The 26,506-nt window shown below is 47.7% G+C and overlaps 1 protein-coding gene across 1 annotated transcript in view; it reads left to right on the top strand.

The window, feature by feature from the left end:
- Positions 1-393: 393 nt before the first annotated feature.
- abcc2 (ATP binding cassette subfamily C member 2) overlaps positions 394-26,506 on the top strand; it is a 49,954-nt gene continuing 23,841 nt past the window's right edge. Inside the window, exons 1-23 of the mRNA XM_084708923.1 lie at positions 394-945; positions 4,131-4,301; positions 4,737-4,874; positions 5,310-5,450; positions 6,313-6,435; positions 7,177-7,232; positions 7,334-7,442; positions 7,717-7,851; positions 8,485-8,681; positions 9,603-9,780; positions 10,706-10,960; positions 14,627-14,692; positions 14,977-15,114; positions 15,870-16,016; positions 16,131-16,215; positions 16,413-16,479; positions 17,229-17,355; positions 17,932-18,108; positions 19,106-19,273; positions 21,162-21,345; positions 22,959-23,094; positions 24,280-24,382; positions 24,483-24,702. Coding sequence (XP_084565049.1) covers positions 901-945; positions 4,131-4,301; positions 4,737-4,874; positions 5,310-5,450; positions 6,313-6,435; positions 7,177-7,232; positions 7,334-7,442; positions 7,717-7,851; positions 8,485-8,681; positions 9,603-9,780; positions 10,706-10,960; positions 14,627-14,692; positions 14,977-15,114; positions 15,870-16,016; positions 16,131-16,215; positions 16,413-16,479; positions 17,229-17,355; positions 17,932-18,108; positions 19,106-19,273; positions 21,162-21,345; positions 22,959-23,094; positions 24,280-24,382; positions 24,483-24,702 — 3,166 coding nt within the window. The 5' untranslated portion in view covers positions 394-900. The remainder of the gene's footprint in view (positions 946-4,130; positions 4,302-4,736; positions 4,875-5,309; positions 5,451-6,312; positions 6,436-7,176; positions 7,233-7,333; positions 7,443-7,716; positions 7,852-8,484; positions 8,682-9,602; positions 9,781-10,705; positions 10,961-14,626; positions 14,693-14,976; positions 15,115-15,869; positions 16,017-16,130; positions 16,216-16,412; positions 16,480-17,228; positions 17,356-17,931; positions 18,109-19,105; positions 19,274-21,161; positions 21,346-22,958; positions 23,095-24,279; positions 24,383-24,482; positions 24,703-26,506) is intronic.

The following is a 26,506-nucleotide window of genomic DNA, read 5'->3' as shown; positions in this document are numbered from 1 at the left end:
CCTGTCAGGGCCCCTCCGCGGCTGCTCACACGCCACCAACACTAACAATGAAGTCAGGCAGGAAGAGGGGCGGGCTCAACACTTGTATAACTTCTCTCTCTCTCTCTCTCTCTCTCTCTCTCTTTCTCTCTCTCTCTCACTCTCTCTTTCTCTTTCACTCTCTCTCTCTCTCTCTCTCTCTCTCTCTCTCTCTCTCTCTCTCTCTCTCTCTCTCTCTCTCTCTCTCTCTCTCTCTCTCTCGACCCTCCTACTCACTGTCTCCGCCATCCCCATTCACTCCTCCCTTGCTGTCACACACACGGCCTCTTCCCCTCTCCACTACGGCCCGTTCTCTCTCCCTCGCTCTTTCACAAACAAACGTTTCAGTCCTCGTACGCGGACTTTAGACAGCTCTGTTACGAAAGGCCAGGACAGGCGCTGGGATAGGGAGGGGGCTGGATATCCCTCTGTACTAGGAGGGTGTGGACTGTGATTGGGAGCTGATCAATGAGCTGCAAGTGTGGGAGATTGTACACACAGCCCTCAGAAGGAGATGACGTGTGCGTGTGTGTGTGTGTGTATGTGTTGGATGAGGTAAGATAGTTACAGATATCTTTATTGTGGTTGATGTGGGAGGGCCCTGGAGACTGGAAGACTCTAAAGGAGATGACTTTTTCATTCTGGACCAGTTAAGAATTAACTCCACTCGATTGGGCACAAACACTGCGTCCACGCACTTCAGTGTCTGTGAGGAGCCAGGGAGCCATGTAACTCAAAGCTCAAAGCTCTGCAATCACGTCCGGCAATCGTCTTGGGACAGAGTGTGTGTGTGTGTATGTTCTGAAGTTGAGGGACCAAAGCTGCTGAGAGAACAGAGGGTCGAGAGATCCTCCTCACATCTGGTCCTCTGTGGAGCTGACTATGGCTGTCCCAGCACTGGATAAGTACTGTGGATCCACCTTCTGGGTGAGTCCAGGGAGGCTGGGGAGGCTGGGGAGACTAGGAGGCTGGGGAGGCTGGGGAGACTAGGAGGCTGGGGAGGCTGGGGAGGCTCGGAGGCTGGGGAGGCTGGGGAGACTAGGAGGCTGGGGAGACTAGGAGGCTGGGGAGTCTGGGGAGAATAGGAGGCTGGGGAGGCTGGGGAGACTAGGAGGCTGGGGAGGCTGGGGAGACTAGGAGGCTGGGGAGGCTGGGGAGGCTGGGGAGGCTCGGAGGCTGGGGAGGCTAGGAGGCTGGGGAGACTCGGAGGCTGGGGAGGCTAGGAGGCTGGGGAGACTCGGAGGCTGGGGAGGCTGGGGAGACTCAGAGGCTGGGGAGGCTGGGGAGGCTCGGGGCCTGGGGAGTCTGGGGAGACTAGGAGGCTGGGGAGACTAGGAGGCTGGGGAGGCTGGGGAGACTAGGAGGCTGGGGAGGCTAGGGAGACTCGGAAGCTGGGGTGCTAGAAGGCTATAGGTTTGGAGGCTGGGGAGCATTTAAGTTAGGGAGGCAGGGAGGCTAGAGAGGTTAGGGAGGCTAGAGAGGTTAGGGATGTTAGGAAGGTTGGGAGGTTGGGTGAATGTTTTCTTTGTTTTATTGAGGTCTTTTAATTAGGACTGTTTGTTTGTCAAGTTGTCAGGACAAAGTCTTATCGCAGAGCGGGAAAACGTGACCATCTTTACTAAATCTGTTAAGGGAGAAGTGACTCAGCTATTCTTGCCACATGCACTGCATAAACACCTCACAATCACCATAAAAGGAAAAGGGCTTCCACTCTTGAATTGTAATGTACATTTACTGTCCAATGTTTACCGAATAAGCCAGGCTTATGTCAGTTAGTCAGACTAATTTCCTGTTCATTCGGTTCCATAAAGCTAGCTCCACGTAGTTCAAACTCAGTTACTGTGTCAACTTATTTTGCATAACCAACCTGGTGCGGGGCAAGCTAACTGTCAGGCTTTAGCGTTAGCCAGACATTCCTGTTACACTGACCCAACGGGAAACACGTGTTGGCTGATGATATCTCAGTCTAAATGATCCCAGTATAATTATCAGAGCTACATAATAGTAAACAGTAGTCTACAATTGCAAACAAACCTAAATCCATACATCTATCCTCCATTTTCCCAACACAAAAGCCATATTAAGCTTGTAAAAGATTGTATTGGTTTGTAGTATTTATTTAAAACAATGTCAAAAAAAGTCAACTTACATGTGTTTAGAGGGTGTATGTTTTTTTTAATCAATGAAGTAAAGGTCCATAAAAGAGGACCTTGACCCATGAAGCCTATAGTTCATGTTAATCATGGCGTGTCATTTTATTTTAATTAAGTGGTGGATGAGCTGTCATAGTACACAGCTTAAAGAGAACGTTCTTTGGTAAGAAGTCACAAGGCCATGTGCATTGCTTTTTGCCGTGGTGGATCGATATGATCCATGTTCTACCTCTCGGGCTGTTATAAAAATAGGATCCACCCGCAATTATCTTGACTTCTTGACTTGAAATGGTCTGATTGCATGAACTAAAATTGGCCTTTATGGCACTGCTTTAGCCCCAACTGACTTGTTTAATTCCCAGTTTCCCCGTTTTTTGGAGCGGCCTTTATGGAACAGGCCCCAGGTCTAGATTACACGCAATTACATTTTATTGACACTTTAATCCTAAACATCGTACTTTTATGTACTGGGTTATACAGTAGTAAAGATACATTACAGACCAGGGTTTATAGTTTTGAACATAACTTTTTGGGGCTGCCACAGTTGAAACACTGGTCCATCCCTCATCCCTTACCATGTTGATGACAGTGTATGGGGTTACATATTGGCCAAACAACCCAAACTATTTCCCTTATGGTTTAAAGGAGGATGGGAAACTGAACCACGTATTAGCATGAACCACATAACGCCAATACCAATGGAATGACAGTTATTTGATTTGGTTAAATTAGATCAAGAATGGTCAAAGTTAGATTAAATGAAATGCATTTAACAACATTTTAAATGAATGAAATCAATAACAAGGTGCACATGTTACAAAATGAGGGTTAACTCTTATCTACGCTACCATGATTATTGTAAACCAGAGAGACAGCAAGAGGTGAGCAAGGGGAAGGAGTACGTGTAAAGTACGTCTTCAAGGGTGTTGTTAGGCCCGACGCGCAGCGCCAACCCTTGAACACGTACTCCATTGACGTTACAGTACTGCCTCAAGTACCTTATTGCTTAAATAAAGCACACCCCGGGGCTCACTGACAACCAATCAGAATGCTTGATTTCATCTACCCGTATTACAATTATCATATGACATATGACTGGCACTGCTACAGTAAGTTACACAATAGGGTGTGAGAGCCATCAAGCAGAGACCCTGTCCAGCAACTCCAGATTGGCAGATTTGAGCCTATGAGAGGTGGGGGCAGGGACACACCCAGTCCACCCACAACAGCACTTCCCTCGTCTCAAGCCTTTCCCGTAAACAATCCCTAAATACTTCAAAATTCAGCGGCTAGGTTAATCACCACACCAACGCCAGGAAACCATCCTGTCAGACTCCTATCCTTTATTGGTTACTGTTGTTATTATTATCTACATGGCAGTATGTGTGTGTTGGATGAGTGGATGCATGTGTGAGTGTCTGTATGTACATGAGCGTGCCTGTCTATGTGTGTGTGTGTGTGTGTGTTGGTGTGTGTGGAATTGTTTCATTATAGTGGGGACCAAAGGTTACCTCAAGAATAAGGAAACAAAAATGATTTGATATTGTCGGGTGACTTTCTTGGTATTCACAAGATGTAGGGTGTGTGTGTGTGTGTCAGGGGACAATATTAGATGTATTATGTAGGTCCCCGGCCCTCTGAACAAACACCTGTTCACACGTCTGTCATGACTGAGCCACTGTCAGAGGCTTTCTAGTCTTCATTTCCCATGATGCTTTGATGTAAGCCCTTGGATTGACCTCAAGTGACACACACACACAAACACACACACCAGGTGGGAAGTGGGAATAGAGAAGGTGAACAATGTAAAAAAGGAGGGAGGGTAGGCACACACTCTCACACACACCAGATGCTTCCTCTTGAGCAATGTCATAACATTTCGAATTGGGGACCTGTGCATGCATCAAAGCAGAGGGCTGTGTGTGTAATAAAGCTAACGTCTATTGGCTCCATGTTCAGAACGCGTCGTTCCTGGAGCGCGAGGACCCAGACCTGCCCGTGTGTCTGGAGCAGACCCTGCTGGTGTGGGCGCCGCTGGCCCTGCTCTGGCTCTGCGCCCCCTACAACCTGGCTGCCCTCTGCAGGGCAGCAGCCAGCAAACACCTGTCCAACCTCTACCTCTGCAAACAGGTGGGACGGACTGGCACACACGCTCACCCGCCCAGGGATGCTCCCCACCACACACACCCACACACACACTCATTGTCACGCACACACACCCACGCACAGATGCTCAGCAACGCACACAAACATTCGCTGTCACACATATACCAGCATTTTTCGAACATCCCATTTCAAATGGCGAGGTACACTGCACGTTGCTCATGTCTGTCTGTGTTTCTGCCTGCTCCATCTCTCTCTCTCTCTGTCTCTCTCTCTGTCTCTCTCTGTCTCTCTCTCTCTCTCTGTCTCTCTCTGTCTCTCTCTGTCTATCTCTCTCTATCTCTCTCTCTCTCTCTCTCTCTCTCTCTCTCTCTCTCTCTCTCTCTCTCTGTCCTCTGTCCTCTGTCTCTCTCTCTGTCTCTTCCTCTCCTCCATCTCTCTCTCCCTCTCTCTGTCCTCCAGGTCATAGTGGGGTTGTTATTCCTGACAGCGGTGGCAGGCTTGGCCCTGACGTTGGGAGAGGACTATGGTCCAGGGAGTCAGGAGCACAAGAACCCGGCTGTGTACTACACCAACCCTGCTCTCTTTGCTGCCTCCTGGGTAACACTCACTCACACATACACACTCAACACACACACACACCCACACAACACACAGATATACCCACACACAGGCACACACACACTTAACACAGACACACACCCCCACCCACACAACACACACACACACAGATATACCCACACACAGGCACACACACACACTCAACACACGCAACACAGACACACACACACCCCCACCCAAACACACGCACACAGAAAATGGAAGCAGCATATAGATAGACTGTTTATGTGGTCACATTACATGGGTTCATAAAGTCACTCTGCTGGTGAATCACACCAGTCAGTCACAGAAAGTCATTTTCACACTGAATGTGTCACTCTTTCCCTTGAACCAAACCACTCACAAATGTAACATCTGTCTCTACATGGGACTGCCCCCCCCCACCCCCCCACCCCCCCCCCGTGCCCCCACCAGGTGCTGATGTTGCTGTGTCAGGAGGGGCTGAGGCGGAGGAAGGGGGCGGTCGACTCAGCCGCCCTCTTCCTCTTCTGGCTGCTGCTGGTCGTCTGTGAGATCTTCCCCTTCCAGACACTCACGCGGCAGGCCCTCAGGCCGGTAGGTTCCGTCTGATAGACTGGAGGGGGGATACGAGAGAGGGATTAGGGGTGGGGGTGGAGGTAGGGAGGGAGATTGTGGGAGAGAAGAGGGGTGTGGAGGGAAATAGTCGGGTATGATGGGAAGGGGCTCACAGAAATGTGACAAGGGTGAGAGATAACTAAGTAGGGGAGGGAGGAAAGGGAGATTGTGGAGGGAAGGAGGGTGAGTGGGTTCTGATGCTGTGTGGGGATAGTTGTTCACCTTAAAGGAGAGGAAAAACACAATGCATTATTTCCTCGGATCCCAAAGTTCCTTCCCTGCCATTCTCTCCGTCTCTTTCATCTTCAAAACATGTCCCTTTGTTTGCACACCTTGCACACCACAAATCTTGCATCACTCTTTTCTGACCCTCACCCTCTCTCTCTACTTCTGTCTCACTCTATCGCTATCCCTCTGTTTCTTTCTCGTGTCAATCTCTCCCTCACCTTTTTATTTTGCTGGATATCATCTCCTCACTGACTCGCCACACACCACTGTTGAATCCCTTCACGTCCGGCTCTCCTTACTTCTGCTCACGGTCTCTTTCCTCCTCTCTCTCTGTTTGTCTGTCTCACTCTTTCTCTCTCCCTCTCAATCTGTTTGTCTATTTCTCTCTGTCTACTGTTCTCTCTCTCCCCGCCTCCTTCTCACTCCTCCTCTCATTCTCATCACCTCCCTCCCTCCCTCCCTCCCTCCCTCCCTCCCTCCCTCCCTCCCTCCCTCCCTCCCTCCCTCCCTCCCTCCCTCCCTCCCTCCCTCCCTCCCTCCCTCCCTCCCTCCCTCCCTCCCTCCCTCCCTCCCTCCCTCCCTCCCTCCCTCCCTCCTCTTTTTCCCGCCCCAGGAAACGGTGACAGACCTCCCCCGGTTCTGTCTCTTCTTCATATCCTTTGGGCTGGAGCTGCTGGCCCTGGTTTTTTCCGCCATCGCTGATGTTCCTCCTGAGTTAGAAGATCTGGTTAAGAAGGTAATCTCGAACACAAACACACACAAACAATCTATAGTCAACACACAAACCAAACTAGATCCTTGATTCCCAACCTTACCCCCATAATCTAGCTCTAGCCTGCAGCCCTGATCCTAAATGAAACAAACCTAGCCCTAGTCTTAGGCCTGACCTCCTAGCTCTAACCATAGTCCCTAGCCTTAACCGTAACCCCAGCTCTGTGGTAGTTGTTGCTGATGGTTTGTTGATTCATTGTCTGTAGATCATCTACAGTGCCTGTGGAGATAACATGTTGTTGATAACGTGGAGTCCTCTGTAGTGATGTTTGTTCCTCACCTTCTGCTGTTCTCTCTGTAGAACCCAGGGCTATCAGTGTCACATGTTCTGCTGTTCTCTCTGTAGAACCCAGGGCTATCAGTGTCACATGTTCTGCTGTTCTCTCTGTAGAACCCAGGGCTATCAGTGTCACATGTTCTGCTGTTCTCTCTGTAGAACCCCGGGCTATCAGTGTCACATGTTCTGCTGTTCTCTCTGTAGAACCCAGGGCTATCAGTGTCACATGTTCTGCTGTTCTCTCTGTAGAACCCAGGGCTATCAGTGTCACATGTTCTGCTGTTCTCTCTGTAGAACCCAGGGCTATCAGTGTCACATGTTCTGCTGTTCTCTCTGTAGAACCCAGGGCTATCAGTGTCACATGTTCTGCTGTTCTCTCTGTAGAACCCAGGGCTATCAGTGTCAAATGTTCTGCTGTTCTCTTTGTAGAACCCAGAGGCGGGGGCTGCCTTCCTCAACAGGATCACATTCAACTGGATCCACAGGTAAGCCACGAAGGTTCCACAGGTAAGCTCCAACATCCTCGTGTCTGCTGTGTGACCATCATGTCTAATCCCCCCCCCCCCCCCCCCCAATGACCCCCCAGTATGGTTGTCAATGGCTACAAGCGGCCTCTGGTCCAGGAAGACATGTGGGATCTGAACAAGAAGGACTCCACCCTCTGCATCAGCCAGAGCTTCCAGGACAACATGCAGGTGAGATGCTGAGGACCGGTGTTCAGAGGTTTGGGGGTTGATGTTGACGGGTCCTGTGCAATCAGTGATACCAGACACCCAGTACCCCCCACCATCCACCTTCACGACACCCCAAGACCTATGATGCCATTTCAAGCCAGCTCCAGAAACCATCTGTCACTGTGTTCTGGTTTTGTCCGAATGTGTTCTGTATCTGTATCTGACCTGCCAAAAACAGACAAACAAACGGGAATAGTGGTCACTGAAGAAAAAACTGGTTTTGGCATCCAATCAGGTTGAGCTGGGAGCCGCGAGGGCCCGCCTCCGGAAGAAGTCCCCGAAGAAGAAGGACAAGCTCCACAGCCGTGACCCGGCAGACAACCTCCAGAATGGGCTGGGAAAGGGCGTCAGCCGGGACGCACTGGTCATGGTGAGACAACCAGAAAGAGAAGGGCGATGGGGATGATCGATCGATCGATCAATCACGTTATCAATAGAGACACAAAACATCCAAGCTACTTATTAACCGCAGAACCAGACATTGTACAATCAATCACAAAGTAAGTTCACAGAGTACCTTATACAGTAGAGTATCTAAAATACTTATATATACAATATTTTGTATATATAAATGTTTATGTAACATTACTGTACAAAGCGTTTGAGTTTAGGAAGCAAATTATACACAACAAACAGTACACACCTATGGTACCCACCACACACACAGTAATTATAGCCTGCTTCCTTCGTTGGCTCCTTCCTATGTTATTACGTCCTGATGTGTTAGTGATTCTAAATGGTCTCAGAACAAAGCTTTGTACGCTTTTCTCCTGGGTGGTTTGATGGCAACCCTGCATCATTGCTCGAGTCGGTTCTTGTTTTCAACTGATGTTATGGAGACTGTATGGTCATTTCCTATTTCTGACTATGTTGTCGCTTTGCACTTTTCTTGTTTCCACTTATATTGTCATGGTTACATGGTCATTTTCTTTTTCCGAACAGTTCCTGTTGACATGTAATATGTGACAGATATTTGACGTGTTTGGGGTTTTTTTCATCTCAGGAAGAAAAGGGGGCTGGAAAAGATGAGAAAAGGGAGAAAAAGGAAGAGAAGAAAAAAACGAAAAAGGAGGACGGGGACTACCCCAAGTCTTGGCTGATTTCAACCATCTTGAAGACTTTCAAAGGGTGTCTGATAGAGTCTGCCTTCTTTAAACTATTCCAGGACCTGCTGGCCTTCGCCAGTCCCCAGCTGCTCAAGTGAGTCCCAGGGCCTGCTGGGGCTTTGTCTTTCCCCTGTCATTCAGCGCTGTCACACTGACACCTACGTTACTCAACTCAGTAAAACAAGCATGTCAAGTAAATACAAATAGCTACAAGCAGCAAGTCCTAAAACAATGAAACCATAATTGTTGATACTGACCATGCTCCGGTTTGTATTTAAATTGGACACGTATAATTTTTGACGTGTTCAAACTAGGTCACTGTGACTCACAGTCAATCATATTTAATCAATGTTTGAGTGGCTGGTGCTGAGAAGTACCCTCGTTATGACATCACAGGTCAGATATGAGGTGTTCATCTATGATGTGTGCTTTTTGTAACATTAACATTTTCAAGACAAAGAAAAAAATGAGGAAAAATGCCATTTCCTTTCTCAGTAAATGAGAAATGTCAGAAGAAAATAGACAGGATGTGATTTTTCCTTGAGCATCCATGAACAGCTTTTTGTCTGTCCCAGTGATTATGCGTGCAGACTGATGCAGGCAGGGAGCAGAGGTTCCTTTATTGCAAAGTGAAGACACGACTGGCTGTAAAGGACTGAGATGGTGACACAAGTTTGATTACGATGACTACAGACTATGACTCGAACAGAGCTAACATCGACTCCCAAATCACTCTCAATGTTACAACATCAACACTCGACAATAAACTGAACAAAAAACAGGGACCTTAATACAAACCAAACGAGACACTGTGACAGCACTTCAAACAAATTAACAAGACAGGTGTCACTGCTACTCCAAGTTGGCACACAGACCCTTGTACTGCAGGATAAGTACTGCATGATGTGGAGCAGCCTTCTGGCTGGTATAGCTTCGTGGAGCTGGGCGTTACTTAATTGTCATTTCAATCATCATATTTAGCCCCCCCCCTAACTTCCATTGTGGTTTGTTCCAGACTGATGATCTCCTTCACTCAGGACACATCCATGTATGCCTGGCAGGGGTATCTGTATGCGGTGGCCCTGCTCCTGGTGGCTATCCTGCAGTCTCTGTTGCTTCAGCAGTACTTCCAACGCTGCTTCGTGCTCGGTATGCAAGTGCGGACCGCCATCATGGCCGCCGTGTACAAGAAGGTAAGCTGTGCAAAGCATGGCTCCACACACTTACAGAACTCACACACACACACACGCACACACAGCGCACACTCACAAACACACACCACAAATACACGCACACAAAAACATACAATGTGTGTGTGGGTTTAAGGTTTGTGCATCATATTTCACTCACTGGTTGATGTTTTCCTACCAAGGTTTAACTCTGACTGAGAAAAAAATATTGTGGTATTACCTGGAAGTGCAATTGTACACTTAATCTCTCTCTCCTTTCTCTTACCCTCCCTCTCTTCACTCAACTCTATGTTTTCTTATTTTTCTCTTTCTGTCTCTCTCCTCCTCAACCACCTTTACCTCCCCTCCTCCCCCGCCCTCCCCTCCTCCCCCGCCCTCCCCTCCCCTCCTCCCCCGCCCTCCCCTCCTCCCCCGCCCTCCCCTCCCCTCCTCCCCCGCCCTCCCCTCCCCTCCTCCCCCGCCTTCCCCTCCCCTCCTCCCCCGCCCTCCCCTCCACCCCCGCCCTCCCCTCCTCCCCTCCCCTCCCCTCCTCCCCCGCCCTCCCCTCCTCCCCCACCCTCCCCTCCCCTCCTCCCCCGCCCTCCCCTCCTCCCCCCTCCCCCTCCTCCCCTCCCCTCCTCCCCCACCCTCCCCTCCCCTCCTCCCCCGCCCTCCCCTCCCCCCCCCCCTCCTCCCCCCTCCCCTCCTCCCCTCCCCTCCTCCCCTCCCCTCCACCCCCCCCCTCCCCTCCTCCCCTCCCCTCCTCCCCTCCCCTCCTCCCCCCTCCCCTCCTCCCCTCCTCCCCTCCCCTCCTCCCCCACCCTCCCCTCCCCTCCTCCCCCGCCCTCCCCTCCTCCCCTCCCCTCCTCCCCCACCCTCCCCTCCCCTCCTCCCCTCCCCTCCTCCCCTCCCCTCCTCCCCTCCCCTCCTCCCCCGCCCTCCCCCACAGGCGCTGGTGGTGTCCAACGACGTCCGCAAGGAGTCGACGGTCGGCGAGACGGTGAACCTCATGTCCGCCGACGCGCAGCGCTTCAACGACGTCACCAACTTCATCCACCTGCTGTGGTCGTGCCCCCTGCAGATCGCCCTTGCCATCGCCTTCCTGTGGCTGGAGCTGGGCCCTTCGGTGCTCGCTGGCTTGGCCGTCATGGTGCTCATGGTCCCCATTAACGGCCTGCTGGCCTCCAAGTCCAGAAACTTCCAGGTACGCCTTGACAACATGAGGACACAGACACACGGAGGGAGGGAGGGACAGTTTTACAAAAAGATGGAGGGAGAAAGAGAGGGAAGGATGGAAGGAGGTGAGGAAAAAGGGAGGAATTGAGGAATGGCGGGGAAGGCAGGAGGAGAGAGGAAGGTAGGGTTGGAGAAAGATGAGAAGGAAAGGAGGGAGGAAAAGAGAACACCACACCAACAGCTGAAATGTTTTTAGTTGTCATCTTACATGACTGGATGAAGATAGATGGATCGTGTGTACAGTCTGCGGGATGGAGGGCTGGGAGGGAAGGAGAGAGGGATGGGGGGTGGGAGGGAAGGAGGAAAGGAGGGAAGGAGAGAGGGGTGGAGGGGAATGCCTGGATTGAAAGGTTGTCGAGGTTTGTCTAGGTATATACATCGAGCCAAATTGTGGGTGGGACGAGTTTTGGCATGGTGTACTACATGGCACATTGGGGATTTTTTCATTTACATTTTTTATTGAATGTTTTGGAAAGCATAGTACCATACAATTTATATTAACAATAAAACGTGCATTTACAGAGTTTCAGGTTCTGCAGACATCCATCGTATATAGAACAGCCCAAAATAATAATACACAATTAGACACAGTAAATATAAGTATACACGTACCTGTGCAAGTAATAATAATATATATGCCTAATTTCCTGCTAAGAACTACATTAGTGATTCTTTACGACAGCTGTGTTTTGAAAATTGTTACTTACACAGTGTTTTTTCAACATATGCTTGCATTGCAAACAGGTTTAGCACGTATGCCAGAGGATACCATTTACTGTACACAGAGATGTAGACGTGTTTAACTAACTAAACGTGTCGTTTAGTTAGTTAAACATCCAGGGCCTCATTTACTAACATTGCGACCGCAGCTTAATCTACCTTTGCCCAACCGCAAATATAGCGCACGGTGTATTTTCGCATTTTGCATGGTATTTATCAAACCAGATCCTCGTCAGGCAATCAGCGCCCATAAGTGTTAATTGGCGCGCCGTTAAAAGAAGGAAACATTTCCTGCATGTTACTGCCACCATGGAAAATATAAAAAAAATGCAGCGAAAAGGAGCTAGAAATATACCCACCCACTCTCCCAGCAGCGGTAATCTGCGTTTTTACTCAAGTGCGCTGCCTTCGTAAATACAGTGTTTCGTCTTTACCCGATATTACACGACCGAGGTGAAATCAGTTTCATATTCGAGATTCAACAGACATTCATATTCGTACCTCCGCGTCATATTTAGGGACCGGGGTAAAAGAGTTGACAGTCCGAATGTTTTTTCAATATCTTTGTCAAAATCCACCATAGCAACTTCAAATTTGTACCACATTCTTTTACTACTGACTGACCAAGTTGTCCAAGCTTTGGTTTGGTGATAAAGTTGATTATTGATTAACCAATAGCCAATAAATCAACAAAAACACCAATATTTCAGTATTTCCTCAATAGCTTAGTCAAAAATGACCAAAGAAACTTCAGACCTGTTTCACATTATTCTACTCCTAGCTGACCAAGTTGTCCAAGCTTTAGTTTGGTGATAAAGTTGATTATTGATTAACCAATAGCCAATAAATCAAGAAAAACACCAATATTTCAGTGTTTCCTCAATAACTTTGTCAAAAATGAACATAGAAACTTCAGACCTGTTTCACATTATTCTACTCCTAGCTGACCAAGTTGTCCAAGAAGGATAACAAGCTGTAGCTTTATGTAGAATAGTCGGGGTTGCCATACAGGGTATACTCACATATTACCACAATATTGATGAAATACTGAAGTATTGGTATTTTTATTGACTTATTGGCTATGGATTAATCAATAATCAACTTTATCACCAAACCAAAGCTTGGACAACTTGTTCAGCTAGTAGTAGAATAACGTGAAACAGGTCTGAAGTTTCTATGTTCCTTTTTGACAAAGTTATTGAGGAAACACTGAAATATTTGTGTTGTTATTGATTTATTGGCTATTGGTTAATTAATAATCAACTTTATCACCAAACCAAAGCTTGGAAAACTTGTTCAGCTAGTAGTAGAAGAATGTGAAACAGGTCTGAAGTTTCTATGTTCATTTCTGACAAAGTTATTGAGGAAACACTGAAATATTGGTGTTTTTGTTGATTTATTGGCTTTGGGTTAATCAATAATCAACTTTATCACCAAATCAAAGCTTGGACAACTTGGTCAGCTAGTAGCAGAATAATGTTAAACAGGTCTGATGGTTCTGTGGTCATTATTGACAAAGATATTGAGGAAATACTGGAAAATGTGTGTTTTTATTGATTTATTGGCTATTGGTTAATCAATAATCAACTTTATCACCAAACCAACGCTTGGACAACTTGGTCAGCTAGTAGTAGAATAATTTAAAACAGGTCTGAAGGTTCTCTGGTCATTATTGACAAAGATATTGAGGAAATACTGAAATATTGGTGTTTTGTTGATTTATTGGCTATGGGTAAATCAATAATCAAGTTTATCACCAATCCAAAGGTTGTAAAAACTGGTCAGTCAGTATTAGAAGAATGTGCAACAAGTTTGAAGTTTGTATGGTCGATTTCGACAAAGATATTGAAGAAACATTCGGATTGTCAACTCTTTTACCCCGGTCCCTAAATATGATACGAATATGAATGTCTGTTGAATCTCGAATATGAAACTGATTTCACCTCGGTTATTACACGCCTGAAATGGGTGCAATCATGTCAGTAAATGAGGCCCCCAGTCTCTATAATATGTCTACTGAGCATTCGAAGCTCTTAAAGAAGTGACCAAACCATGGCGATTTATGATCTCATCTCACAGTCTCATTGTGATTCTGATTAACTTTAACATGGAGGGTTCTCCAGGCTTCAAAAAGGTGGACATCAAATCAACATCAATATAGTGGATCTAGTGACACTGTCAATACTGGATCTACTGACACTGTCAATAGTGGATCTAGTGACACTGTCATAGTGAATCTAGTGACACAATACAGTGACACTGTCAATAGTGGATCTACTGACACTGATCTAGTGGATCTAGTGACACTGTCATAGTGGATCTAGTGACACAATACAGTGACACTGTCAATAGTGGATCTAGTGACACTGTCATAGTGGATCTAGTGACACAATACAGTGACACTGTCAATACTGGATCTAGTGACACTGTCATAGTGGATCTAGTGACACAATACAGTGACACTGTCAATAGTGGATCTAGTGACACTGTCATAGTGGATCTAGTGACACAATACAGTGACACTGTCAATACTGGATCTAGTGACACTGTCATAGTGGATCTAGTGACACAATACAGTGACACTGTCAATAGTGGATCTAGTGACACTGTCATAGTGGATCTAGTGACACAATACAGTGACACTGTCAATACTGGATCTAGTGACACTGTCATAGTGGATGATAGTGACACAATACAGTGACACTGTCAATAGTGGATCTAGTGACACTGTCATAGTGGATCTAGTGACACAATACAGTGACACTGTCAATACTGGATCTAGTGACACTGTCATAGTGGATCTAGTGACACTGTCAATCTTGAGTCCATCCTGTTTGCACATCTATCTCCAGTTGCATTCAGCATGAGGACTGTTTAACAGCTGACTTGTGATTGTCTGTCTCTGTGGTGGCAGATTGAGAACATGAAGTTTAAAGATAAACGTATGAAGATCATGAATGAGATCCTCAATGGTATCAAGGTAGGCATTCCTTCATCAAGATTGTTTTGTATTCATGTGTTCATGTGGAATATACCTTATTTATGGTGGTGGTGGTGGTGGTGGGGGGGTCTGGCTGTATGACTAGGGGGTTGAGGGAGAATGAGGGAGGGGGGGGAGCGGTTGATGTGGGGGTCTGTAGGTCCTTCCAGGCTCATAATAAACATCAAATTGAAGAGGTGCCCTTCTGTGCTGATGAAACACCCTGGGCTCCCTGACAAATCTCTCTCTCTCCTCTCTCTTTCGATCGCCTACCCTGTTTGTAGATTCTGAAGCTGTATGCGTGGGAGCCTTCTTTCCAGACCCAGGTGGAGGGGATCCGAGAACAGGAGCTGCAAGTCATGAAGAAGTTTGCCTACCTCTCCTCGGTCTCCACCTTCATCTTCTCCTGCGCTCCCGCCCTGGTGAGTCCTCAGGGTGGGGAAGGGGGACGGACGGACAGGAGAGAGAGAGAGAGAGAGAGAGAGAGAGAGAGAGAGGGGGAGAGGGAGAGAGAGGGGGAGAGAGAGAGAGAGAGAGAGAGAGAGAGAGAGAGAGAGAGAGAGAGAGAGAGAGAGAGAGAGAGAGGGAGAGAGAGGGGGGGAGAGTGAGAGGGAGAGGGAGAGGGAGAGAGAGAGAGAGACAGAGAGAGAGAGAGAGAGAGAGAGAGAGGGAGAGAGAGAGAGAGAGAGAGAGAGAGAGAGAGAGGGGGAGGGAGGGAGGGAGGGAGGGAGGGAGAGAGGGGGAGAGGGGGAGAGTGAGAGGGAGAGAGAGAGGGAGAGAGGGAGAGAGAGAGGGGGAGAGAGAGAGAGGGAGAGAGGGAGAGAGGGAGAGAGAGAGGGGGAGAGGGGGAGAGTGAGAGGGAGAGAGAGGGGGAGAGAGGGGGAGAGAGAGAGAGAGAGAGAGAGAGAGGGAGAGAGGGAGGGAGGGAGGGAGGGAGGGAGAGGGGGAGGGAGGGAGAGGGAGAGGGAGGGGGAGGGGGGGGGAATGTGAGGGAGAAAATGAAACTGGTAGAGATTGGTAGAGATAAATGTTGATAGAGAAAGAGACTGATAGAGAGGGTGGGAGAATGAAAATGAGAGCTAGTGGGAGGATTAGAGAATGATAGAGACAAAGAGAGAGAGAGAGGTAGAAAAAGAGAGGTAGAGAGAGGTTCCTTCTAACCTGTTCCTGTGTCCAGGTGTCCCTCGCAACCTTTGCTACCTTCGTTGGGGTGAGCTCAGAGAATGTTCTGGATGCTGGGAAAGCCTTCACCTCCATCTCTCTCTTCAACATCCTGCGCTTTCCTCTCGCCATGCTGCCCATGCTCATTGCTGCAATGGTGCAGGTGAGGACACGCACGCAAGCACACACCGCGCACACACACACACACACATGCTCATTCTCGCAACAGTTCGCTGAAAAATACACAGTAATCCCCTCGTCCTGATCCCGTGTCCAGACAACGGTGTCCAAGCAACGTCTTGAGAAGTTTCTGGGAGGAGACGACCTGGACATGAACATCGTGCGCCATGACCCCAGTTTCAGTAGGTCATCCAGCCTGCCACTCAGCACTCCTGCCTGCCAACCAGGATCAGCTCTGTTCTCAATATTGGCTTGGCTCCCCCACATTGCATTACAAGCCTATCGAAGTATAAAAAAAAACGATTAAAGCTGATGCATTACGCTTCAGACTGCAGATAGTGATGGAGCCTTTGTGTGTCCGTGTGTGTGTATTCCACAGACACAGCCGTGAGTGTGTGTGATGGCACCTTTGCCTGGGAGAGAGATTCTGAGCCTACTCTCAAGAGGTAAGCGTGTGTGTGTGTGTGTGTGTGTGTGTGTGTGTGTGCCTTTATGTGTGGGTGCGTGCAGCAGTTCTCTTCTGGGAAGAAGTTACCTCGATGCACATGTTTCCAGTGTATGTATAGGTGTAGAAGATTTGATCTTTGCGTGTGGTGTGTGCACCTTCATGTCTGTGTGTGTGTGTCTGTGTGTGTGTGCGTGTGTGTGTCTTTGGGAAGAAGTTGCTGCTTCTAACATCCCAGGATGGTGTATTGTGGCAACCAAGGAGCGGTCCGTGGGGTTTGACCTCGCACTACCAGGGTCAGGGTAAGCCCGTGAAAGGGCATTTATCCAACAAAACCGTCCAAGTGCACAAGAAGTGTTGAAAACACCTGCCCTCCAACGAGGGCGTCCTCTGTACTGACAGTGGCTAAAGGCTCCCTTGTATTGGGTGACCTCTCCTCTTTCTTCTCCCCCTGGGTCCTTGACAGGGCTGCCTTTATCTGGTGGTGCTTCTCAATCATCCAATGAGGTGCAGCTGTAGCTGTGTCCCTCATTGGCTCACTGAGGAACCGGTCGTGACTGATCCCGGAGTCTTGTGGCGTCCCCTAGCTCCCGGGTTGCCACAGTATCTATAAATATGTTTGGAACATTTCATCTTCATGTGTGTGGTGTGTATGCTTGTATGTGTGCCTGTATGTGCACCCGTATACTTACCTGTTGGCGTACTGTATGTTTGCATGCACGTGTGTGATGTGTGTGTTTGCGTTTCCAGTGTGTCACTGGAGATCAAACCAGGCCGCCTGGTGGCTGTGGTGGGAGCAGTGGGTTCCGGAAAGTCCTCACTGATGTCAGCGTTGCTAGGGGAGATGCACAGCATCAAAGGCTTTGTCAACATCCAGGTAGGGAGTCTTAAGGGTTGGCGCCCTAATTAGACGGCAGTCGATGGCCACAACTGCTCATGGTAGTTCCACTGGGCTAGTTAATTCAAGTGGGTCATGATGAAAGATTCTCTGTGAAAGTGGGCAAGCCTTATGTTTGAGTGACTGCACCAAACAGAGAATAAATGCAACCATCTATACTTCTCAATCCAAGGCCACTTAAATTAGACACACTGGCCCTCAGAAGCTGTACAGTTCAAACACACAATGGGGAGACAATCACGAGAGCTTTGAGCTTGCTTGAGGTCTTCCTGAGAGGAGATAAGGAACTGTGTTGCTTAGGCGACTATAAAAAGATACGAAAACAAGATCCCTCCCCTTGACCTTTTTTTTGCTCCCCATCGTTCCCTCTGTCCTTCTTTCCCCTCCATCCCTCGTTCTATATTCTCTACCTCCCACCTCTCCTCTTCCTTTCTCCCCACATCCCTGATTCCCTCCGACTTTTTCGTCCTTGCCTTCCTCTCAATCCATCCCTTCTCCCCCCATCTCCTCCCCCCATATCCCTCCCTCCCTCCCTCCCTCCCTCCCTCCCTCCAGGGCTCTGTAGCCTACGTTCCCCAGCAGGCCTGGATCCAGAATGCCACTCTGAGGGACAACGTCCTGTTTGGGTCTCCGGTGGAGGAGAAGCGCTTCCAGAGGGTGGTGGACGCCTGCGCCCTGGCTCCTGACCTGCAGCTCCTGCCCGGGGGAGACCTCACCGAGATCGGGGAGAAGGTGGGAGAAAATGGCATGGGGCTCTGCTGGGGAAGGGCTGGAATGAAACCCCAAAAGATTTTGCGATGCACTATACTTGAATGTTAGAAGTATGTGCCTCGGGGCAACGTCTTTCCAGAGAAGAAAAATGGACTACACACACACACATGCACACACATGTGCACATACACAGTTAATGAAGTCTGTGTGTGTCTGGGGAGGGGGGTGGAACTGCTTCAAGTGAAAAAGTCAGAGTTATATTGACTGAAATAAGGGCTTGACAGAGTGACAGACAGGTCCTGATCGAACCCAATGAAGCCAGGGAACTCCCCTGATGTAGATTCCTTGCTCTATGCTGCTAGGTAACGGGGTGACATACTCACATGAACACCTACACACACACACACACATACAGAGAAACACACATCACACACACCCACACACATATACACACATTTACGCACATCCAGAGAAACACACATATATTGAGAAACAAACTCACACACACGCACATAAGAGACACACACTCACTGCAACACACACACACATACACACACAGATAACACAGATCATTCCAATCAATTCAGCTAATTTAAATGCCAACGTAGAATAATAAGTTGAGGAGGATGTGTCATAGGGTTAGGGTTATACTCAACTAAAATACTCTGTTCTCCCCACCGGGCCCCCTCCACAGTCTGGGTCCAGATTTCATTATTAAATTCAGCTGAATATAATCACTTTAGAGAGGTACAAATTAAACAATTTTCAATGGTCAGTGCCAATACCCCTAACACATCCACAGAACACATCCTCTCTGATAAAGACTGACAATTATGATAAAGTGACTGAGAAATTATTGGACTGAAACCCAAACTTTCCTTCACATCTCCCCCTATGGTGCCTCCCCATCTCTCCCCGGTCTCCTCATTTTACCCCCCACCTCTCCCCTGGTCTCCCCCTGGTGCCCCCCCCCCCCCCCACCCCCTGGTCCTTCCCTCCCCTGGTGTTCCTCCTGCAGGGTATCAACCTGTCTGGGGGCCAGAAGCAGCGTGTGAGCCTGGCCAGGGCGGCCTACAGCCAGGCTGATGTGTACCTGCTGGACGACCCTCTCTCTGCTGTGGACTCCCATGTCGGGAAGCACCTGTTTGAGCAGGTGATAGGACCCAACGGACTGCTGCGCAACAAGGTCAGTGTCACACACAAGCATGCCCGCGCACACACACGCAAGCGCATACACGTACACACGCACACACGCAGAGTAGATGAGGAGACCTCGGTATGCTCCAGTTTGGTACGATCAATCAACCTCCATTGTGTACTTGTTAGGATAATTTCTCAAGTAATGCACAGAGTCGTCGGATTCAAAGAAAGTACAATAGTTTAATGCTTGCCAGCAAGGAGACAAAGTCTGATCGCAATACAAAGTTTGTCCGCTAGCATGTTGTGCTAGCTAGCTATTTAAGCAGAACCGCTCTTTACAGTCATTGGTTAAGACAAAGGCATGCAAATGTTCCATTGCTCTTCTTCATTGGCTCCTTGCATAGACCTGGCGCAGGAGTGTGTGCGTGCGTGTTTGAGTGTGTGTGCCTTTTGACCCCTGTAAGCTTGACCACATGATTCACCCAACACAGATAAGGCCAGACATCTTTTATGGCCTCTCCAGTAAGAGAGAGTGGTCAGCCCAGGTCACCTTGTTTACATATGCCTCGTGTTCCCCAATGTTCAGATTTGGGGGTAGGCCTCTCTCTACACACAAGGAATGCTGAACACAGAATCATTCTTATACAGGATAAATGTGCTACATCTTCAATTTTCCCAACAGTACTACAACTACGAAACCACTGACTCTTCTGGCATAATCAAACAATCGCCCCTAAACCAATTAACCTGTGCTCAAAATCAAACAATGCTGTCAGAGCATAAACACAGCAAATCAATATATAAACACTATGGAGCAATCATTAGACGGAACACAAAAATATGGAGAGCACAGCATCTAGGGCACGTGTTTACATGTAAAGACAAATGTGTTTATGAATACACAGTAAATGCATTTAGCAATAAAGAAAATATTACAGTAACCATCACAACTTAGTACTGTCAACAAAGAACAAGGAAAACGGGGTCAAAAGTAAGTAAGACTTTATTTATATAGCACTTTTCATACAAGAATTGCAGCTCAAAGTGCTTTACATGAAATGAACAAAAACAATAATACAAGTGTAGATCTAACTAGCCGCACTCTATCTGCGGTCTCTCGAATCTGTCTTAGATCCGAGCTGCCACTTGCAGTTTCTAATACACAAACATGACACGGGGGTAGACAGGACGGAAAGAAATATTCAGCATAACATGAGGAGAGAGAGGAGAAAAAAGGCAACCCCAGACTATGCTCCTAGAGGAGTACAGTGTGGGAACAGGCACAAAACACCTCAGCACACAAGCACATATATTGTACAACGTTACTGAACCACATGACTTGCAACGGGGAGGGGGGGAGGGGTATGGACAAGCAGCATCTGGACCTGCAGCCATACTAGGCGCTAGTCACAGACCCTCCAGCCACACCGTGGGAACAAGCTGGCGAAGGTGTTGGATGAGGGAAGGGGTGTGTATGAGTGTACATGGGTTGGTGCATTCGCCTAGGCCACAATCAGTCAGATTTTCAGTTTGCAGAGAGTATTGCCATGGAGACATCCTTGTTCATGACCCAAGACAGACATGTAATGCAGACTGTGAAGAGTTTTGATAATTGGGTCCTCTGTGTTGACCAATGCATGTAAGAATTTTTTTTTTATTAACTGTTATCCCGAGAGAGACGTGCACAAAATATGCACCAGAACAACACAGGACACCTGCTGCAGCCATTATGCGTATTGCGTACACATACTTAGCGTGAAGTATATGTGGGCCTTAACACAAATTATACAAGATCTCCTGATTGTCTCGTTGAACCAGTTCAATGAAGGTGTGTGTGCGCATGTGCACTCATGAATGTGTGTGTCTATGTGCATGTGTGGATGCCCATGTGTGTTTTTGTGTCTTTGTGTGTGTGTGTGTGTGTGTGAGTACAGACCCGTATCCTGGTGACACACGGCGTGAGCTTCCTGCCCTATGTGGATGACATAGTGGTTCTGGTGAACGGGGTGGTGTCGGAGGTGGGCTCCTACTCCCACCTGAGGGCTATCAGGGGGGCCTTCGCTGACTTCCTGGACACATACGCCAAGGAAGAGAGCAGCAAGGCTCCCACACACACAGGTATGTGTCTAACTCCTGCTGTGTGTCTAACTCCTGCTGTGTGTCTACATTTACATTTACATTTAGTCATTTAGCAGACGCTCTTATCCAGAGCGTACAGGGACATTCCCCCGAGGCAAATAGGGTGAAGTGCCTTGCCCAAGGACACAACGTCATTTGGCGTTGTGTGTCTAACTCCTACTGTGTGTCTAACTCCTGCTGTGTGTCTAACTCCTGCTGTGTGTCTAACTCTCCTTGTGTGTCTAACTCCTGCTGTGTGTCTAACTCTCCCTGTGTGTCTAACTCTCCCTGTGTGTCTAACTCCTGCTGTGTGTCTAACTCCTGTTGTGTGTCTAACTCCTGCTGTGTGTCTAACTCCTGCTGTGTGTCTAACTCTCCCTGTGTGTCTAACTCTCCCTGTGTGTCTAACTCCTGTTGTGTGTCTAACTCCTGCTGTGTGTCTAACTCTCCTTGTGTGTCTAACTCCTGCTGTGTGTCTAACTCTCCCTGTGTGTCTAACTCTCCCTGTGTGTCTAACTCCTGCTGTGTGTCTAACTCCTGTTGTGTGTCTAACTCCTGTTGTGTGTCTAACTCCTGCTGTGTGTCTAACTCCTGCTGTGTGTCTAACTCTCCCTGTGTGTCTAACTCTCCCTGTGTGTCTAACTCCTGCTGTGTGTCTAACTCCTGTTGTGTGTCTAACTCCTGCTGTGTGTCTAACTCCTGTTGTGTGTCTAACTCCTGCTGTGTGTCTAACTCCTGCTGTGTGTCTAACTCCTGCTGTGTGTCTAACTCTCCCTGTGTGTCTAACTCCTGTTGTGTGTCTAACTCCTGCTGTGTGTCTAACTCCTGCTGTGTGTCTAACTCTCCCTGTGTGTCTAACTCCTGCTGTGTGTCTAACTCCTGCTGTGTGTCTAACTCCTGCTGTGTGTCTAACTCCTGCTGTGTGTCTAACTCTCCCTGTGTGTCTAACTCCTGCTGTGTGTCTAACTCTCCCTGTGTGTCTAACTCCTGCTGTGTGTCTAACTCCTGCTGTGTGTCTAACTCCTGTTGTGTGTCTAACTCCTGTTGTGTGTCTAACTCCTGTTGTGTGTCTAACTCCTGCTGTGTGTCTAACTCCTGCTGTGTGTCTAACTCTCCCTGTGTGTCTAACTCTCCCTGTGTGTCTAACTCTCCCTGTGTGTCTAACTCCTGTTGTGTGTCTAACTCCTGCTGTGTGTCTAACTCCTGCTGTGTGTCTAACTCTCCCTGTGTGTCTAACTCCTGCTGTGTGTCTAACTCCTGCTGTGTGTCTAACTCCTGCTGTGTGTCTAACTCCTGCTGTGTGTCTAACTCTCCCTGTGTGTCTAACTCTCCCTGTGTGTCTAACTCCTGCTGTGTGTCTAACTCTCCCTGTGTGTCTAACTCCTGCTGTGTGTCTAACTCCTGCTGTGTGTCTAACTCCTGCTGTGTGTCTAACTCTCCCTGTGTGTCTAACTCCTGCTGTGTGTCTAACTCTCCCTGTGTGTCTAACTCCTGCTGTGTGTCTAACTCCTTCTGGTGTGGGTGTGTCTTAGGTCTTTGTGGTCTTTGTGTACACTTTGGTGGTTGTGTGCGAGTCTAACTCTGTGCGTGTGTGTGTGTGTGTGTGTGTGCAGCCCCAGAGGCAGAGACACAGCAGGTGGAGCTGGAGCCGGAGATACACGAGGCTGGGGCTGACTCTCCTCTGGAGGATGTTGTCTCCACCTCTCTGAAGAGGGGGAGCAGTATCCGACGCAGTCAGCGCAATGGCAGGTAGGTCCGCGTGCGCATATGTGTGGGTAGGTACTGTAGGTACTGTAGGTACTGTAGGTACTGTAGGTAGGTACTGTAGGTACTGTAGGTAGGTACTGTAAGTACTGTAGGTAGGTACTGTAGGTACTGTAGGTAGGTAGCTAGGTAGGTACTGTAGGTAGGAAAGAAGGTAGGTAAGTAAGTAGGTAGGTAAGGTAGGTAAGGTAGGTAGGTGAGTAGGTACTGAAGGTAAGAAGGAAGGCAGGTACTGTAGGTAGGACGGTAGGTAGGTACTGTTAGTAGGAAAGTAGGTCAGTAGGTTGGTAGGTCCTGTACGTAAGTAGGTAGATAGGTAGGCAGGTTGGTAGGTACTGCAAGTAGGTAGGTAGGTTGGTAGGTAGGTAGGTACTGTAGGTAGGTAGGTAGGTACTGTAGGTACGAAGTTAGCTAGGTACTGCAGTTAGGAAGGTATGGGGGTTTCACACAGCAGCTATACACTAACAAATAAGTACTGTGTGCAATACCATGCCCTGCATGCTGCCAATGTGTGTGTGTGTGTGTGTGTCAGGAAGAGAGTTGTCTTGGGTCAGAGCACAGACAGATCAAGTCTACAGGGTCCCCCATTGCTAAATATTATTTTTAATGAGGTCCTCAAATATCTAATCATGAATGCTCATTACACATTATCACAAATTAAGCCGGGCAAGCTTAATTTCACACACCCACACATTTTTGTGTGCCACACAGCCAGACACACGTTTTGACAGCTACAATTTGAATGAATCATTTGCATATTCGGATGCAGATTATCTTTCCATTCATCGTTAAAAGTCTCACTACAGTGTGCATCCAGGCAGCACACACTCCGATTAATATCCTTCCCCATCATCCAAGCACTGAGGAGAGGGAACACTGGAAGGAGGGATGTGTTTTAGGAAGGATAGGATTACTTTTACTAGCTTGAATGACAGAATTTAATTTAATCAAAATGTACTACAAAATTGACTTGTACAAAAATGGCCTTAAATGGTTCATGATTACTCATTTAAATTGTGTGTGTGGCGTGTGTAAAGGTATGTGTTTGTGGTGTGTGTGTGTGTCAATAATTCTATGATTATTGAGTGTGTTTCTAATTGTGTGTGCGTTTCTAATTGTGTTTGTGTGGGCGTGTGTGTGTGCATTGTGTGTGTGCGCGTGTGTGTACAGTGTCAGGTTGAGGAAGAACAGCTCCATATACAAACCAAAAGACTCTGATGAGACCAAGAAAGGACAGAGGCTCATTGAGAAGGAAACCATGGAAACTGGTCAGGTAAGTTTTTCACACACTCTCTCTCACACACACACTCACACGCTTGCTAGTTCACTCGCCCACCCACCCACCCACCCTAACCATCCCCTCTCTTGTCCAGGTGAAGTTCTCACTCTATATCCAATACCTGAGTGCCATGGGCTGGATCTACTCCTCCATGGTTTTCCTGGTCTACTTCATCCAGAACATTGCTTTCATTGGCCAGAACCTGTGGCTCAGCGATTGGACCAATGATGCGGTGGTGTACTTCAACATGACCTACCCCACCTGGAAGAGGGACACCAGAGTGGGCGTATTCGGAGTGCTGGGCGTGGCCCAAGGTAACCATGGTTTCCACCCACTGCTCTTGTCATCAATGCTTGCTTGCTTTGCTCTAGTTGCTGTTATATTTTTCAGTTTGACTGATCACTTGAACCCTCAGTATTTCATCCAACCTCACAGAACCTATGGTCGGCAAACTAGCGTCTGTTTTCCTTAGTTATGGAGAACTTATAGTTGGCTAAACAGCATTGGTTTCCTGAGAAGCTCTGGTCCATTTGCTATCTAGCGTCTATCAGCCTTGACAAGCTATGGTCCACTAGCTAGTATCCAGAGGCGTTTCTAGGATCAGACCTTTAGGGGGGCTCATCCCCCAATGAGAATGTGACATGGATACAGTGCAGGGGCGGAACTAGAAAAGTTGAGCTAGTAATAGAAGAATGTGCAACAAGTTTGAACTTCGTATGGTCGATTTTGAAGATATTGAAGAAACACTGAAAATTCTGTATTCAAATGTCTGCTAGGTTTTTCGGCATTCAGCCTGTCTATTCTTTTACCCCGGTCGCTAAATATGACGCTAAGCCTGAACTGAGGTACGAATAGGAATGTCTGTTAAATCTCGAATATAAAACTGATTTCACCTCAGTCTCGGCGCAGTGGGGAAGGTGGTTGGAGTCGTCTAGTGCTGGATTCACTTGCATTGGGATATCAGCAGGCCCAAATGTAATTCGCAAGAGCAGAATTCTGACCAAAACCCGCGGAATTTCAAATAGAATGCATTGGTCTGAGGTAAAATTGTAATAATCTTGTCAACTCATATTACATCTCAATTCTTTTGAAATAATTAACCTTTAAACAGAGCCCATTGCAACCAGTCTACGTAGTAGGTCTGTGATAGCAATCAAAGCAAGTCTGTCAACCTGAAACTGATGTTCACGTTAGTGTAGCCAATACACAGAAACACTTCAACCAAAATTACAGGAATAGACAGGGCCAGGGAGTTTTCAGGCAATCTTTACGAGGATGGATCAATACTGTTCTGCAAAGTCTGTCAACATTCAATCAACCATTTTCGGCGTCAATCTGTTGTGGAACTGTCACATTCGCGCCAGCCCTCTAGAGGGCGACACTCACTCTAGAGCACCTAGCACTAACCTTCTTCTACACTGGGCTCCACCTGCGGTGATCAACACTTCCTGTTTAAGCATTGGGTGTCCTTCCATATCATCATATGTCATCATATGTTTGGTCGCTCCGACACAAGAACAGGAAGGCTATCGGAATTCTATAAATTTTCAGTCATAATAACCACAGAAAATGTGAAAAAAATCCGCAGATTTAGTTTGTATATTTATATATATTTAGGCTTGCATATTAGAAATTTGCTCTCGCAAATGTCCGACTCGGCGGAGTGGGGAGGGGGGTTAAAGTAGTGCTGCATTCACTTGCAGTGGGATATTAGAAATTTGCTCTCGCAAATGTCAGATGAGCCGCTACTTTTCTTTGTTTTCAAAGCTTCCAACTGAGGTGGAAGCTGGGATGGTAAGGCTAAGCAAATCAATTTCACCATTGTAGGGGGTGGCCAAACAACTAATTCCCCTATGGTTTGAAGGAAGATGGGAAACTGAACAGTGTATTAACATTAACCAAATAATGCCAATACCTACAGTTATTTGACTATTTTGATTTTTGGGTTAAATCAGAGCAAGAATGGTCAAATTGAGGTTAAATATTTTTTTTATCATTGTATCATATTGCAAATGAATGATATCAATGAAGGTTGACTCTTATGCCTACTGTACCATGATTATTGTAAACCAGAGATAGGAAGCAAGAGGTGAGGAAGAAGGAATAGAACAAGCTAGA

Source organism: Hypomesus nipponensis, chromosome 11, assembly GCF_054491055.1.
Source record: "Hypomesus nipponensis isolate SF chromosome 11, ASM5449105v1, whole genome shotgun sequence".
Lineage (NCBI taxonomy): Eukaryota > Metazoa > Chordata > Actinopteri > Osmeriformes > Osmeridae > Hypomesus > Hypomesus nipponensis.
The sequence above is the reverse complement of the archived record's forward strand: the minus strand, read 5'-3'. Positions and strand labels throughout refer to the sequence as shown.